Below are 16,272 nucleotides of genomic sequence, written 5' to 3'. Positions count from 1 at the left end.
TGTACATACGTTACTTATCCTGTACTGATCCTGAGTTACAACCTGTATTATACTCCAGAGCTGCACTCACTGTTCTGCTGGTGCAGTCACTGTGTACATACATTACTTATCCTGTACTGATCCTGAGTTACATCCTGTATTATACTCCAGAGCTGCACTCACTATTCTGCTGGTGCAGTCACTGTGTACATACATTACTTATCCTGTACTGATCCTGAGTTACATCCTGTATTATACTCCAGAGCTGCACTCACTATTCTGCTGGTGCAGTCACTGTGTACATACATTACTTATCCTGTACTGATCCTGAGTTACATCCTGTATTATACTCCAGAGCTGCACTCAATATTCTGCTGGTGCAGTCACTGTGTACATACATTACTTATCCTGTACTGATCCTGAGTTACATCCTGTATTATACCCCAGAGCTGCAGTCACTGTGTACATACGTTACTTATCCTGTACTGATCCTGAGTTACAACCTGTATTATACTCCAGAGCTGCACTCACTGTTCTGCTGGTGCAGTCACTGTGTACATACATTACTTATCCTGTACTGATCCTGAGTTACATCCTGTATTATACTCCAGAGCTGCACTCACTATTCTGCTGGTGCAGTCACTGTGTACATACATTACTTATCCTGTACTGATCCTGAGTTACATACTGTATTATACTTCAGAGCTGCACTCACTATTCTGCTGGTGCAGTCACTGTGTACATACATTACTTATCCTGTACTGACCCTGAGTTACATCCTGTATTATACTCCAGAGCTGCACTCACTATTCATGAAATAATGTGCAAATAGCGCCAAAAGTGCAACGTTTCGACTAACAAGCAGTCTTTATTAAGTGAGTGCAGCTCTGGGGTATAATCCAGGATGTAACTCAGTACAGGAGAAGTGATGCCTGTACACACAGCAGACTGTGCCTCTCTCTCTTTAAGCAGTAATCAGACTATTGTGCTTTCCGGTTGCCATGGATACTTCCGCTTCCCATCTCATTGCTGTATAAGTGGGAAACAAACGCTGTAAACCCCTCATTGTCACCTGTTATTCTGGGGGTCCGGCCATTCACTCCCCCCCCCCCCCCCCCGCAGGGCTACAACTCCCATCATGTCCTCTAACTGTAACACAGGGAAGCAGACGTAGAATGGTCAGGATCTCCTCAGAGGAGAGGTCCAGGGGTCGCCATCATCTTCTCTGGTCTAAACTGGTCTCCTGTGATAGTCCAGTGGCCGGCAGGTCCCATTAGTCACACTGACACACTGTGCTGCACCTAATGAAGGGGAGGAGCATGACAGTGTGTGCCATTATTAGATGATTGGCGTTCTTGTGTCATGCTCCGCCCCCTCAGTAGACATTACACGGGGTAGGGAATAAGCTGATGCCAGACCCCTCCCCCTTACCATCAGTAGAGAGTTGGGCCCACCATATAGGTGGTCAGCGCCATCCACCTGATAGTGGCACCACCTGGTACTGCAGCTCTGTCCTATTTGCTTGAATGGTACTGATACCAGGAGCAGCCACTGCCGAAGGCTCGGCGCTGATCGGCGACGATCTGATCGGCGCTATAGAAAGCAGTCCCCGCAGCCGTCACGCCGAGCTCACAAGCTTTTAAAGACATTTATTTTTTTCCTTAAATAGCGTTTCTTCCTCTTTATAAAACATTTCTTTAAATCACATTGAAAGTCACAAACGCATCGCAAATAAAACATTCACAATCCAAACACGTCTTTGGCATTTGGGTCATTTTTTTTGTGTGTTTTTTTTCTTTTTGTTTTCTTTTTAAACTCGGCAACTCTTCTTACATCTGGTACAAAATATTCAGTTTTACAGAAATAGAAGCATATTTATATATATATATATAGTCATATTTCATCATCATGGAGAAATCCCCAAAAAGTATTAAATAACATTAAAAATAACAAAAAAAAAATAAAAAAAAAATCTAACTTTCCTCACAGAGACCTGACAGTGCATGTTAAATACACCCGTGGAGCAGCCTTTGTTGTAGCGGGGATGACTGGAGGTCGGGGGGGGGGGGGGGCGGTTGGGGGGGGGGGTGTTGCGGTGTATACACTGTATACCTTGGGGTGCAGCACAATTTATAATAAAAAATAAAATAAAAATAAAAAACACAGGGCGCTCTTCCAGGGGAACGGGGTCCAATACTTTCCATTAAAAGGGAGCACACATTCACATAGTAAGACCCGCATAAGCTTGCTGGTGGCGGAGGTGGGGGAGGAAGGATGCGGTGTCCTGACTGAAGCAGACCACAAATAAAAGGGCAATAAAAATAGTAAAAAAACAAAAAAATAAAAACGGGCCATGCATATAGAACACAGCGACATCATGTGATGTCTAAAATAAAAGCAGCATTATCTCGGGAGACCTAAACTTCTGGACAAAGAAGGGGAGCAATGAACGTCCTGTCGCTTAACAGCTTCCTCGAGGGAGGGATATAGAGTCTCCGCCCCCAAGGATCCTTCCATGGCTCTTGCTTAGGATATCTTGCAGCTGTTCCTTGTGCAGTCCTTGGGGGGGCTTTGCGGCGGACGGATGATCTTGGCTTTCTTCAGGCTGTGCCGTTTGTTTAAGTTGTTGGCGGTGAGCGAGTACGATCGGCCGTGCATCATCCTGGCGTTCAGTCCGTTCGCCATGGAGAAAGACTTCAGATGGCTTCGTAAGGCAACCGGGAGGGGGAGCTTGTCGACCAGGTGAACGGGGGTGCAGGAGACTATGGCGCGGCAGCAGAGGTCTTGCAGACTCAGTACTGGGGGGAGATAAAAAGAGGAGAGGGGGGAGTTAGGGTGCCTTCACAAGAACGTCTGCAAAATATGGATGACGTCCGTGAAAGGGCCCGATTTTTGCACTCCTGTAGCTATACCCGTGTGTCCCAGAGGTTGCAGTTCTACACAGCAGCCACAAGGGGGCAGCACTTGGATATTTTGCCCGCTGGTAAAGGGTCATGTGACCTACAAATCAGCATGGGTGATATTTAGAACACACCCGGTATCAAGTGCTGCTGTTATACACAATGACCTGCAGGTGGCAGTGGCGGACCACAACGTGTATCGACGCCTGCGCTGCAGTAAATCATTGATGAGGACACAGGCGGAGGAACAACAACTGGCGGTCCACAAATGATCAGTGCTATGTGATACGTGCCCATCCTGTTCAGGGCCCTGGAAAAGCTGGGTGACGCCCACTATGTACACAAATGGCGGGACTATTGGTGGTCACCCAGCTTTCCCAGCCTGGAGCACTGCATTGTGACATCAGAGTCTGGAAAAGCTGGGTGACCACCATTATGTACACAGATGGCGGGACTATTGGTGGTCACCCAGCCTGGAGCACTGCCTTGTGACATCAGAGTCTGGGAAAGCTGGGTGACGCCCACTATGTACAGAGATGGCGGGACTATTGGTGGTCACCCAGCTTTCCCAGCCTGGAGCGCTGCCTTGTGACATCAGAGTCTGGGAAAGCTGGGTGACCACCATTATGTACAGAGATGGCGGGACTATTGGTGGTCACCCAGCTTTCCCAGCCTGGAGTGCTGCCTTGTGACATCAGAGTCTGGGAAAGCTGGGTGACCACCATTATGTACAGAGATGGCGGGACTATTGGTAGTCACCCAGCTTTCCCAGCCTGGAGCGCTGCCTTGTGACATCAGAGTCTGGGAAAGCTGGGTGACCACCATTATGTACAGAGATGGCGGGACTATTGGTAGTCACCCAGCTTTCCCAGCCTGGAGCGCTGCCTTGTGACATCAGAGTCTGGGAAAGCTGGGTGACCACCATTATGTACAGAGATGGCGGGACTATTGGTAGTCACCCAGCTTTCCCAGCCTGGAGTGCTGCCTTGTGACATCAGAGTCTGGGAAAGCTGGGTGACCACCATTATGTACAGAGATGGCGGGACTATTGGTAGTCACCCAGCTTTCCCAGCCTGGAGTGCTGCCTTGTGACATCAGAGTCTGGGAGAGCTGGGTGAGGAGCGTCACGTACCCTTGTTGGGCCTCCACAGCCGGTCCATGCCGTGCCGCATCAGCACGATCCTCGCCAGCTCGGTGAAGGACTCGGTGATGTTGAAGTTGCAGAGGGGGCTGACCTCGAAGAAGGTCATGCCGAGGCGCTCGGCGTAGCACTGCGCCTGCTCGGTGGACACCTGCCGCTTGAACGCCAAGTGCAGACGGTTCCCCACCAGGATCTTGGGCACTCCCGGGGCATGCTGGAAACAGAGCAAAAGTGACAGTATACATTAGACCTGTGTCTGGGAAAGCTGGGTGACCACCTACACGGCCGCCATATTGGTTGTCACCCAGCTTTCCCAGACTCCATGATTTTCTCCCCTCCACCCCCTTGAGAGCTCACAGCGCCCCCGGTGGTCACAATCTCGACTCACCTCGTCGATCTCCTTTATCCAGCGGTCGATGCCGTCAAACGACCAGCGGTTCGTGATGTCATAGACCAGGATGACGCCCTGCGGGAAGAAGACATGACACCTGAATAAAAAAGGGAAGCCCCGCCCCTATGAGGAGCCCATAAACCTGGGCCCCTCCTGAGGCATGATGGGAGGGAAATTGGCCAAAAATGAGAGTTTGTGTTTAGGAAAGGCATTGACCCTGTGACCTGGGAGTGTATACTGCACCCTATACATGAATATCCCCCCTGGGCGGAGTGTCCCTTTAAGTATCATTCATAGGAGGCGGTATAGTGACGGTAATGAGACGCGGAGGTCAGGGACACAGCTCGGGAGCACATCCAGCTCTGCTATGCTAAAGATGTTAGCAATTATAGGCCAGGGTTTCGCAATCCACATACAGAGCATATGACAGCGCGGGGAGCGCGGCCGGGGAGCTGGCGGTCTGCGATTAACCAGCGGCAGGAATGCGGAGAGCGTCGTCTCACTGACCCCCGAGACAGTCGTGTTCCTGGCAGCTGAAGAGATGATTTACACCGCAGGGATGTCCTGTCCCTGACACACTGTGACGCAAACACACAGACTGTTAAAGGGGACGTGCACCGTGGGCAGGACCGGAGTCATTCCTGGCAGGAGCGGAACTATAATTCATAGGGCCCCATAGCAGAATAGGATGGGGCCCCCACCGCCCAGTGTGGAAAATAAAACCAGCAGCATAAGCAGCAATAATTAAAGGGGTGTATAATAGCGCCACATATCAGGGGCGCCACATAGCAGGGGCGGCCCCCGACCGGCAGAAGCAGGGGCGGCCCCCGACCGGCAGAAGCAGGGGCGGCCCCCGACCGGCAGAAGCAGGGGCGGCCCCCGACCGGCAGAAGCAGGGGCGGCCCCCGACCGGCAGAAGCAGGGGCGGCCCCCGACCGGCAGAAGCAGGGGCCGCCCCCGACCGGCAGAAGCAGGGGCCGCCCCCGACCGGCAGAAGCAGGGGCCGCCCCCGACCGGCAGAAGCAGGGGCCGCCCCCGACCGGCAGAAGCAGGGGCCGCCCCCGACCGGCAGAAGCAGGGGCCGCCCCCGACCGGCAGAAGCAGGGGCCGCCCCCGACCGGCAGAAGCAGGGGCCGCCCCCGACCGGCAGAAGCAGAGGCGTCCCCGACCCGCAGAAGCAGAGGCGCCCCCGACACGCAGAAGCAGGGGCGGCCCTCGACCCGCAGAAGCAGAGGCGCCCCCGACCCGCAGAAGCAGGGGCCGCCCCCGACCCGCAGAAGCAGGGGCCGCCCCCGACCCGCAGAAGCAGGGGCCGCCCCCGACCCGCAGAAGCAGAGGCGCCCCCGACCCGCAGAAGCAGAGGCGCCCCCGACCCGCAGAAGCAGAGGCGCCCCCGACACGCAGAAGCAGAGGCGCCCCCGACCCGCAGAAGCAGAGGCGCCCCCGACCCGCAGAAGCAGAGGTCCCAGCACCCTGACCTGTATGGTCCATACAGCCACCCTCCATTAACACAAGTCTCCCAATAGAGAGGGTCCATCTTGGGGGGCCGCACTACTGCCAACTGTCCAAACAAGTCCCATTTTAGGTGGCGTTCTCCTTTCACCACACAGGTGATAGATTCATCTAGTGAAGCCTTTTAGGAGGGCGGAGCAGTGACAACTATTCCCAGTAGGAGAAGATAAAACTATGGAGCCTGGGATTGGTGATGGCGGCTTCTGTAAGGATCTATACGGCCCAGGCCTCTCCAGCGCCACCTACAGGCGACTACTCTGTATGCCAACGCCCTCATACATGACAGGTCGCTGGCCGTCTGTGCAAACAACTGTTGTGGGGTTGTTGGAGTTGGTTTTTGTTTTTAACCCCTTTTTGTACCCACTTTCGCAGTGTTACACAGTGAGCAACCCTCTATTATTAGCACAGTCTCCTGCGCCGGCCCTTTAAGTCTCGCAGTGAGCCCATGCCGCTCCTTCGCTTTTCCATGCCAAATTCCTGTATTTCTCTGGAATGGAGATAGGAAATGATGCGTCCAGGATCCATAAATCACCGGCTGCAGCTTATCTGCTCGCCGCAGGCGGACGAGGCCACGCCCCAAACAGGGCGACATACACCCGCCCCCATGTGGGACCTGTCAGGGATCGCTTGCTGCAGGAATGAAAGACTCTTGTCAATATCTCTGCTTGCTGTCAGTGAAAGGAACACGCTCATCATTTACATCCAGAGGCCTATGGACCTTCACTGACACATTGTAACAATGAGCTGGCGTAGATTACCGCAAATCTGTCGGGTCTCGGGAGGCTCCACCCCTCCTGCTAAGCCCTGCCCACTTTCTTAAAACTTGGCGAGAGGTGTAAAAATTTAGCAGGGGACAAAACTGGAAGCTCTCCAGTCATTTTTAGTTTTTGCAGTAATTCCAACGTGGCCCTTAAAGGGACCATGTCCAACCTGCTGCAAAACTACAACTCCCAGCATGCTCCGACAGAAGAGGTTAGGCTATGGGGATGTGCAGGGTCTACGGACTGTGGCTGTTACCACCTGAGATACAATATGCAGTTGGGTTCCCCCCCCCGTCCCCAAATACTGGTACAACCCCTTATAGAAAACAGGTAGTCATGGCCCCGCCCCTACGTCCGTCATGTGACCTCACCTGAGCTCCTCTGGAATACGAACGAAAAATAGTGCAAAATCTTCCTTGTCCTGAAGTGTCCCTGCAAGAGGTGAAAAGAAGGAGACTGTAAAGGGCAGAGAACGCTAAGCATGTGTCAGTCTACACTGCAGTCCTGGCATTCTATTCCGGACTACTCACATATGGTACACTCATTAGAGATGATGGCTTTTCCTGATCCGCTGCTGGCGGAGGTTCACACTCCTGCCGTAGAACTACAACTCTCAGCAGGTAGGCAAACGTACGTTCCCTGGAGATTATAATGCTCGGCGTTCGCTGCCAGGATTCCCACTACTTGGGATGGCGCCAACCGCCTGCATTCCAGGCCCGCGAGCGGAGAACATCAGAGCGCCACGGCCGCTACCACACACTTCACATGATTATTTCCAATATTTGACCCTTTTTTATCACTGCGCTTCAAGGTTTTCATTATTTTTATTTCTCTCGGATCTGCAGGAATCCCCGAAGAAAAACTGGGATTCTTCCGAATTTTATATTTTGATTATTTTTTTTCACTTTTTCCAGCCTTTTTGTGAATTAGTATTTTAAAAAATTATTCTTTTTAACACAGGACTGGAGAGGGGGCGGGGCTACAATGACCGCTGTGTGTTGTGCGATCCGCAAAACACAAATGGCTTCCGCAATTTGCGGAACTGCGCAGACAGCCATTAATATAACTGCCTATTCTTGCCCGCAAAACGGACAAGAATAGGACAGGTTCTATTTTTTGGGCGGACCACGGAACGGAGCAACGGATGCGGAAAACACACGGAGTGCTGCCGGCATCTTTTGCGGCCCCATTGAAGTGAAGCTGCAGGACCTTCCGTGATGTCACACTGTGAGGGGGCACAATGAGGGTATAACTACTGTGAGGGGGGGCACAATGAGGGTATAACTAATGTGATGGGGGGCACAATGAGGGCATAACTACTGTGAGGGGGGGCACAATGAGGGTATAACTACTGTGAGGGGGGGCACAATGAGGGCATAACTACTGTGAGGGGGGGCACAATGAGGGCATAACTACTGTGAGGGGGGGCACAATGAGGGCATAACTACTGTGAGGGGGGGCACAATGAGGGTATAACTACTGTGAGGGGGGGGCACAATGAGGGTATAACTACTGTGAGGGGGGCACAATGAGGGTATAACTACTGTGAGGGGGGGGCACAATGAGGGTATAACTACTGTGAGGGGGGCACAATGGGTATAACTACTGTGAGGGGGGGCACAATGAGGGTATAACTACTGTGAGGGGGGCACAATGAGGGTATAACTACTGTGAGGGGGGCACAATGAGGGTATAACTACTGTGAGGGGGGCACAATGAGGCATAACTACTGTGATGGGGGCACAATGAGGGTATAACTACTGTGAGGGGGGCACAATGAGGGTATAACTACTGTGAGGGGGGCAAATGAGGGCATAACTACTGTGAGGGGGGCACAATGAGGGCATAACTACTGTGAGGGGGGGCACAATGAGGGTAACTACTGTGAGGGGGGCACAATGAGGGTATAACTACTGTGAGGGGGGCACAATGAGGGTATAACTACTGTGAGGGGGGCACAATGAGGGTATAACTACTGTGGGGGGGCACAATGAGGGTATAACTACTGTGAGGGGGGCACAATGAGGGTATAACTACTGTGAGGGGGGCACAATGAGGGTATAACTACTGTGGGGGGGCACAATGAGGGTATAACTACTGTGAGGGGGGGCACAATGAGGGTATAACTACTGTGAGGGGGGGCACATGAGGGTTATAACTACTGTGAGGTGGGGGGCACAATGAGGGTATAACTACTTAGTGGGGGGCACAATGGGGTATAACTACTGTGAGGGGGGGGGGCACAATGAGGTATAACTACTGTGAGGGGGGGGGGCACAATGAGGGTATAACCTACTGTGAGGGGGGGGGGCACAATGAGGGTATAACTACGTGAGGGGGGGCACAATGAGGGTATAACTACTGTGAGGGGGGGGGCACAATGAGGTATAACTACTGTGGAGGGGGGGGGCACAATGAGGGTATAACTACTGTGAGGGGGGGGGCACAATGAGGGTATAACTACTGTGAGGGGGCACAATGGGGTATAACTACTGTGAGGGGGCACAATGAGGGTATAACTACTGTGAGGGGCACAATGAGGGTATAACTACTGTGAGGGGGCACAATGAGGGTATAACTACTGTGAGGGGGCACAATGAGGGTATAACTACTGTGAGGGGGCACAATGAGGGTATAACTACTGTGAGGGGGCACAATGAGGGTATAACTACTGTGAGGGGGGGGGGGGCACAATGAGGGTATAACTACTGTGAGGGGGGGCACAATGAGGGCATAACTACTGTGAGGGGAGGGGCACAATGAGGGCATAACTACTGTGAGGGGAGGGGCACAATGAGGGCATAACTACTGTGAGGGGGGGCACAATGAGGGCATAACTACTGTGAGGGGGGCACAATGAGGGCATAACTACTGTGAGGGGGGCACAATGAGGGCATAACTACTGTGAGGGGGGCACAATAAGGGCATAACTACTGTGAGGGGGCACATGAGGGCATAACTACTGTGAGGGGGGCACAATGAGGGTATAACTACTCTGAGGGGGGGGGCACAATGAGGGTATAACTACTGTGAGGGGGGCACAATGAGGGTATAACTACTGTGATGGGGGCACAATGAGGGTATAACTACTGTGAGGGGGCACAATGAGGGATAACTACTGTGAGGGGGCACAATGAGGGTATAACTACTGTGAGGGGGGGGCACAATGAGGGTATAACTACTGTGAGGGGGGGGCACAATGAGGGTATAACTACTGTGAGGGGGGGCACAATGAGGGCATAACTACTGTGAGGGGAGGGGCACAATGAGGGCATAACTACTGTGAGGGGAGGGGCACAATGAGGGCATAACTACTGTGAGGGGGGGCACATGAGGGCATAACTACTGTGAGGGGGGCACAATGAGGGCATAACTACTGTGAGGGGGGGCACAATGAGGGCATAACTACTGTGAGGGGGGCACAATAAGGGCATAACTACTGTGAGGGGGCACATGATGGCATAACTACTGTGAGGGGGGCACAATGAGGGTATAACTACTGTGAGGGGGCACAATGAGGGTATAACTACTCTGAGGGGGGGCACAATGAGGGTATAACTACTGTGAGGGGCACAATGAGGGTATAACTACTGTGAGGGGGGCACCAATGAGGGTATAACTACTGTGAGGGGGCACAATGAGGTATAACTACTGTGAGGGGGGCACAATGAGGGTATAAACTACTGTGAGGGGGGCACAATGAGGTATAACTACTGTGAGGGGGGGGGCACCAATGAGGGTATAACTACTGTGAGGGGGGACACAATGAGGGTATAACTACTGTGAGGGGGGGGCACAATGAGGTTATAACTACTGTGAGGGGGGGCACAATGAGGGTATAATACTGTGAGGGGGGGGCACAATGAGGGTATAACTACTGTGAGGGGGGGCACAATGAGGTATAACTACTGTGAGGGGGGCACAATGAGGGTATAAACTACTGTGAGGGGGGCACAATGAGGGTATAACTACTGTGAGGGGGGGCACAATGAGGGTATAACTACTGTGAGGGTGGCACAATGAGGGCATAACTACTGTTGAGGGGGCACAATGAGGGGCATAACTACTGTGAGGGGGGCACATGAGGCATAAACTACTGTGAGGGGGGGCACAATGAGGGTATAACTACTCTGAGGGGGGGGGCACAATGAGGGTATAACTACTGTGAGGGGGGCACAATGAGGGTATAACTACTGTGAGGGGGGGCACAATGAGGGTATAACTACTGTGAGGGGGGCACAATGAGGGTATAACTACTGTGAGGGGGGCACAATGAGGGTATAACTACTGTGAGGGGGGGGCACAATGAGGGTATAACTACTGTGAGGGGGGCACAATGAGGGTATAACTACTGTGAGGGGGGGGCATTATTCTGGATAACCCCTTTAATTTAGTTTTTTTAATTACAATACAATATTTTTTTTTTTTTTTTTTATTTTATTTGCTAAATCTTTTTGGGGATTGAATATTTTTCTCCCTACAATTATATCCCCTCCCCCGCACTGCGAGCACGTTCTCCGCCGCCTGATATTCGTCTCCCGTATAATTATAGGGCGCGCGCCGCACTGAACGCAGCCTCCATCCAGCCGTGGGACACTCCCTCTAACATCCCCGGGATCCTGAGTGCTCTGAGGAAAGCAGAGTGACATCACATACCCTCTCGTCTTCATGAAGCAGGAGGATCAGGATGAGCAGACTATACGTCCAGGGGAGTGAATCAATGTCGACATCGTGACCGGACTGGGCCGCGGTGAACATTGATGTAGACCAGGGGTGGCTGATCCCTGATGTACACTGTGATTTAAAGGGGCATTCCAGTTATCCAGTGGGGAAGGGGATCCTTCCCCTCCAGGCACCCTACACGAGGAGTTCTCCCCCTGACAGCTATGGGTGGTGCCCCCCAGGCTCAGACCCCCCCATGGCTAGAAGGATTGTCTAATTACATGAAGCCTCTGCTGGAAATGATCGCCGTTTTGATTTCCCACCATCTTCAACACCTCTGCTTGCTGTCAGTGGCTAGAAATGGTCTTGCTAACATTCAGGGCGGCGATGTGTCTCTACAGCTGAGGGTTTGTTACACTTGCATCCAGTCTTGGTAGGACGCCTTATACTACAGGCTGACTGTTACACTGTATCAGTGCAGGCAGTGAGATTGGTGCTGAGAGGATAGGCTACCCCCGCCACACTGTATCAGACCCTCAGCTGTGAGAAGCTCTAGTCCAGCTTCTGAATGTTCCAATTCACTGACAGCCAGCAGAGGGACATGATCAGGTGGGAATACCCCTTCAGTTAGGACGAACTCTCCCTGAGATCAACGGGCTGTTCATGTAGGCCACGGCATGCCGAGCCCTCCAGGGAGACGCTCTCTACCCGGGCTAACAGAAGAGGATCCTAAATGGTATCTAAAGCAGACGCCCCTTTAACCCCTTAAGGACATAGGGCGTACCGGTACGCCCTATTTCCCGAGTCCTTAAGGACCAAGGGCGTACCGGTACGTCCTAACTTAAAATCTTAATTCCGGCGCCGCTGGGGTTAATCGGAACGGGATTTCGGCTGAAATCATTCAGCCGGCATCCCGTAACAACGCAGGGGGGGGTCATTTGACCCCCCCGTATCGGCGATCGCAGAAAACCGCAGGTCAATTCAGACCTGCGGTTTGCTGCGCTTTTTGCCGTTTCTGATCCCCGCGGTCCCTGACCGCGGGGATCAGAAACTTCAGAGTGCCCGAAATCAATATTGTTACACCCCCCCTGCACCCCTGCACGATTTGATGGCGGCGGGTGGTGCAGGGGGGGTGTCGCATGCAGTGGGGGCGTTGCGGGAGGCGGGCGGTGCGGCAGGCGGGATCGCGATCCCCCGCCCGCCTCCCATTGCATAATCGTTGGTGTACAGTGGGTATACCAGGGTGCCAGCACATTGCTGGCACCCTGGTATAAACGGCTGACATCGTTGATGCGATGTCAGCCGTTTAACCCTTTCCATACAGCGGTCCGTACGGACCGCTGTATGGAAAAGGTTAACAGTAAGAGGGAGCTCCCTCCCTCTCCGATCGGGGGGCTGCTGTGCCTTTGCAGCCCCCCGATGGGAGAAGGAGAGAGCCCCCAGACAGCCCCCCCAGAACCCCGTCCTTACCCTTCCCCGTCTGCGAAGTTCTGACCATAACTGAGCAGACGGGGAAGGTTCCCATGGCAACAGGACGCCTGATCAGGCGTCCTGCTGTCCATGGTGCTGAACAGATCTGTGCTGAAAGCATAGACCTGTTCAGTGTAAGTAAAATACAGTGCAGAAACCAATATAGGTTCTGTTCTGTATTTTACAGACATCAGACCCACTGGATCTTCAAGAACCAAGTGGGTCTGGGTCAAAAAAATCAAATAAAAAGTGAAAAAAGTTAAGATAAAAAAAAAAAACATTTATCACTGAATAAAAATTAAAAAAATAAAATACACTACACATATTAGGTATCGCCGCGTCCGTAACGACCTGATCTATAAAATGGTCATGTTACTTTCCCCGCACAGTGAACGCCATAAAAATAAAAAAATAAAAACTATGAGAAAATTGAAATTTTGCCCACCTTACTTCCCAAAAAAGGTAATAAAAGTGATCAAAAAGTCGCATGTACGCCAAAATAGTACCAATCAAACCGTCATCTCATCCCGCAAAAAATGAGACCCTACTCAAGATAATCGCCCAAAAACTGAAAAAACTATGGCTCTTAGACTATGGAAACACTAAAACATGATTTTTTTTGGTTTCAAAAATAAAATCATTGTGTAAAATGTACATAAATAAAAATAAAGTATACATATTAGGTATCGCCGCGTCCGTATCGACCGGCTCTATATAAATATCACATGACCTAACCCCTCAGGTGACCACCGTAAAAAAAAAAAAAAAAAAAACTGTGTAAAAAAAGCAATTTTTTGCCATCTTACGTCACAAAAAGTGTAATAGCAAGCGATCAAAAAGTCATATGCACCCCAAAATAGTGCCAATCAAACTGTCATCTCACCCCGCAAAAAATTAGACCCTACTCAAGATAATCACCCAAAAACTGAAAAAACTATGGCTCTTAGACTATGGAGACACTAAACAATTTTTTGGTTTTCAAAATGAAGTTATTGTATAAAACTTACATAAATAAAAAAAATTGTATACATATTAGGTATCGCCGCGTCCGTGACAACCTGCTCTATAAAATTACCACGTGATCTAACCTGTCAGATGAATGTTGTAAATAACAAAAAAAAAAAACATGCCAAAAAAGCTATTTCTTGTTACCTTGCCGCACAAAAAGTGTAATATAGAGCAACCAAAAATCATATGTACCCTAAACTAGTACCAACAATACTGCCACCCTATTCCGTACTTTCTAAAATGGGGTCACTTTTTTTGGAGTTTCTACTCTAGGGGTGCATCAGGGGGGCTTCAAATGGGACATGGTGTCAAAAAACCAGTCCAGCAAAATCTGCCTTCCAAAAACCGTATGGCATTCCTTTCCTTCTGCGCCCTGCCGTGTGCCCGTACAGTAGTTTAGGACCACATATGGGGTGTTTCTGTAAACTACAGAATCAGGGCCATAAATAATGAGTTTTGTTTGGCTGTTAACCCTTGCTTTGTTACAGGAAAAAAAATATTAAAATGGAAAATCTGCCAAAAAAGTGAAATTTTGAAATTGTATCTCTATTTTCCATTGAATCTTGTGCAACACCTAAAGGGTTAACAAAGTTTGTAAAATCAGTTTTGAATACCTTGAGGGGTGTAGTTTCTTAGATGGGGTCACTTTTATGGAGTTTCTACTCTAGGGGTGCATCAGGGGGGCTCCAAATGGGACATGGTGTCAAAAAACCAGTCCAGCAAAATCTGCCTTCCAAAAACCGTATGGCATTCCTTTCCTTCTGCGCCCTGCCGTGTGCCCGTACAGTAGTTTACGACCACATATGGGGTGTTTCTGTAAACTACAGAATCAGGGCCATAAATAATGAGTTTTGTTTGGCTGTTAACCCTTGCTTTGTTACTGGAAAAAAAATATTAAAATGGAAAATCTGCCAAAAAAGTGAAATTTTGAAATTGTATCTCTATTTTCCATTGAATCTTGTGCAACACCTAAAGGGTTAACAAAGTTTGTAAAATCAGTTTTGAATACCTTGAGGGGTGTAGTTTCTTAGATGGGGTCACTTTTATGGAGTTTCTACTCTAGGGGTGCATCAGGGGGGCTTCAAATGGGACATGGTGTCAAAAAAACTGTCCAGCACAATCTGGCTTCCAAAAACCATACGGCGCACCTTTCACTCTACGCCCCGCTGTGTGGCCGTACAGTAGTTTATGGCCACATATGGGGTGTTTCTGTAAACAGTAGAGTCAGGGCAATAAAGATACAGTCTTGTTTGGCTGTTAACCCTTGCTTTGTTAGTGGAAAAAATGGGTTAAAATGGAAAATTAGGCAAAAAAATGAAATTCTCAAATTTCATCCCCATTTGCCAATAACTCTTGTGCAACACCTAAAGGGTTAACGGAGTTTGTAAAATCAGTTTTGAATACCTTGAGGGGTGTAGTTTCTTAGATGGGGTCACTTTTATGGAGTTTCTACTCTAGGGGTGCATCAGGGGGCTTCAAATGGGACATGGTGTCAAAAAAACTGTCCAGCAAAATCTGGCTTCCAAAAACCATACGGCGCACCTTTCACTCTACGCCCCGCTGTGTGGCCGTACAGTAGTTTATGGCCACATATGGGGTGTTTCTGTAAACAGCAGAGTCAGGGCAATAAAGATACAGTCTTGTTTGGCTGTTAACCCTTGCTTTGTTAGTGGAAAAAATGGGTTAAAATGGAAAATTAGGCAAAAAAATGAAACTCTCAAATTTCATCCCCATTTGCCAATAACTCTTGTGCAACACCTAAAGGGTTAACGGAGTTTGTAAAATCAGTTTTGAATACCTTGAGGGGTGTAGTTTATAGAATGGGGTCATTTTTGGGCGGTTTCTATTATGTAAGCCTCGCAAAGTGACTTCAGAGCTGTAGTGGTCCCTAAAAATTGGGTTTTTGTAAATTTCTGAAAAATTTCAAGATTTGCTTCTAAACTTCTAAGCCTTGTAACATCCCCAAAAAATAAAATATCATTCCCAAAATAATTCAAACATGAAGTAGACATATGGGGAATGTTAAGTCATCACAATTTTTTGGGGTATTACTATGTATTACAGAAGTAGAGAAACTGAAACTTTGAAATTTGCTAATTTTTCCAAATTTTTGGTAAATTAGGTATTTTATTATGCAAAAAAAATTAATTTTTTTGACTTTTTTTACTAGTATCATGAAGTACAATATGTGACGAAAAAACAATCTCAGAATGGCCTGGATAAGTCAAAGCGTTTTAAAGTTATCACCACTTAAAGTGACACTGGTCAGATTTGCAAAAAATGGCCTGGTCCTTAAGGTGAAAATGAGCCCGGTCCCTTAAGGGGTTAAGGAATGGCTGGCCGAGCCACCACTAGAGGGAGCGTACTGCACACAGGTCTATCATGGAGCTCCCCCTGGTGGTGGCTGCACGGCGGCCGGCGCTCTATGGAGAGGACAGTGAACGGTGT

At 49.9% G+C, this 16,272-nt stretch overlaps 1 protein-coding gene across 1 annotated transcript; it reads right to left on the bottom strand.

Annotated features, from left to right (window-relative positions):
- Positions 1-1,608: 1,608 nt before the first annotated feature.
- On the bottom strand, positions 1,609-11,442 carry RAB40B (RAB40B, member RAS oncogene family). Its single transcript, XM_044297157.1, has 5 exons — positions 11,387-11,442; positions 7,056-7,140; positions 4,409-4,486; positions 4,012-4,234; positions 1,609-2,777 (listed from the first exon to the last, which is right to left on the bottom strand). The coding sequence occupies exons 1-5, from the start codon at positions 11,440-11,442 to the stop codon at positions 2,506-2,508; spliced, it is 714 nt and encodes a 237-aa protein (XP_044153092.1). The 3' UTR covers positions 1,609-2,505.
- Positions 11,443-16,272: the final 4,830 nt, after the last annotated feature.

Source organism: Bufo gargarizans, chromosome 6, assembly GCF_014858855.1.
Source record: "Bufo gargarizans isolate SCDJY-AF-19 chromosome 6, ASM1485885v1, whole genome shotgun sequence".
In the NCBI taxonomy this organism is placed as follows: Eukaryota; Metazoa; Chordata; class Amphibia; order Anura; family Bufonidae; genus Bufo; species Bufo gargarizans.
This window is presented reverse-complemented; position numbering and strand designations above follow the sequence as displayed.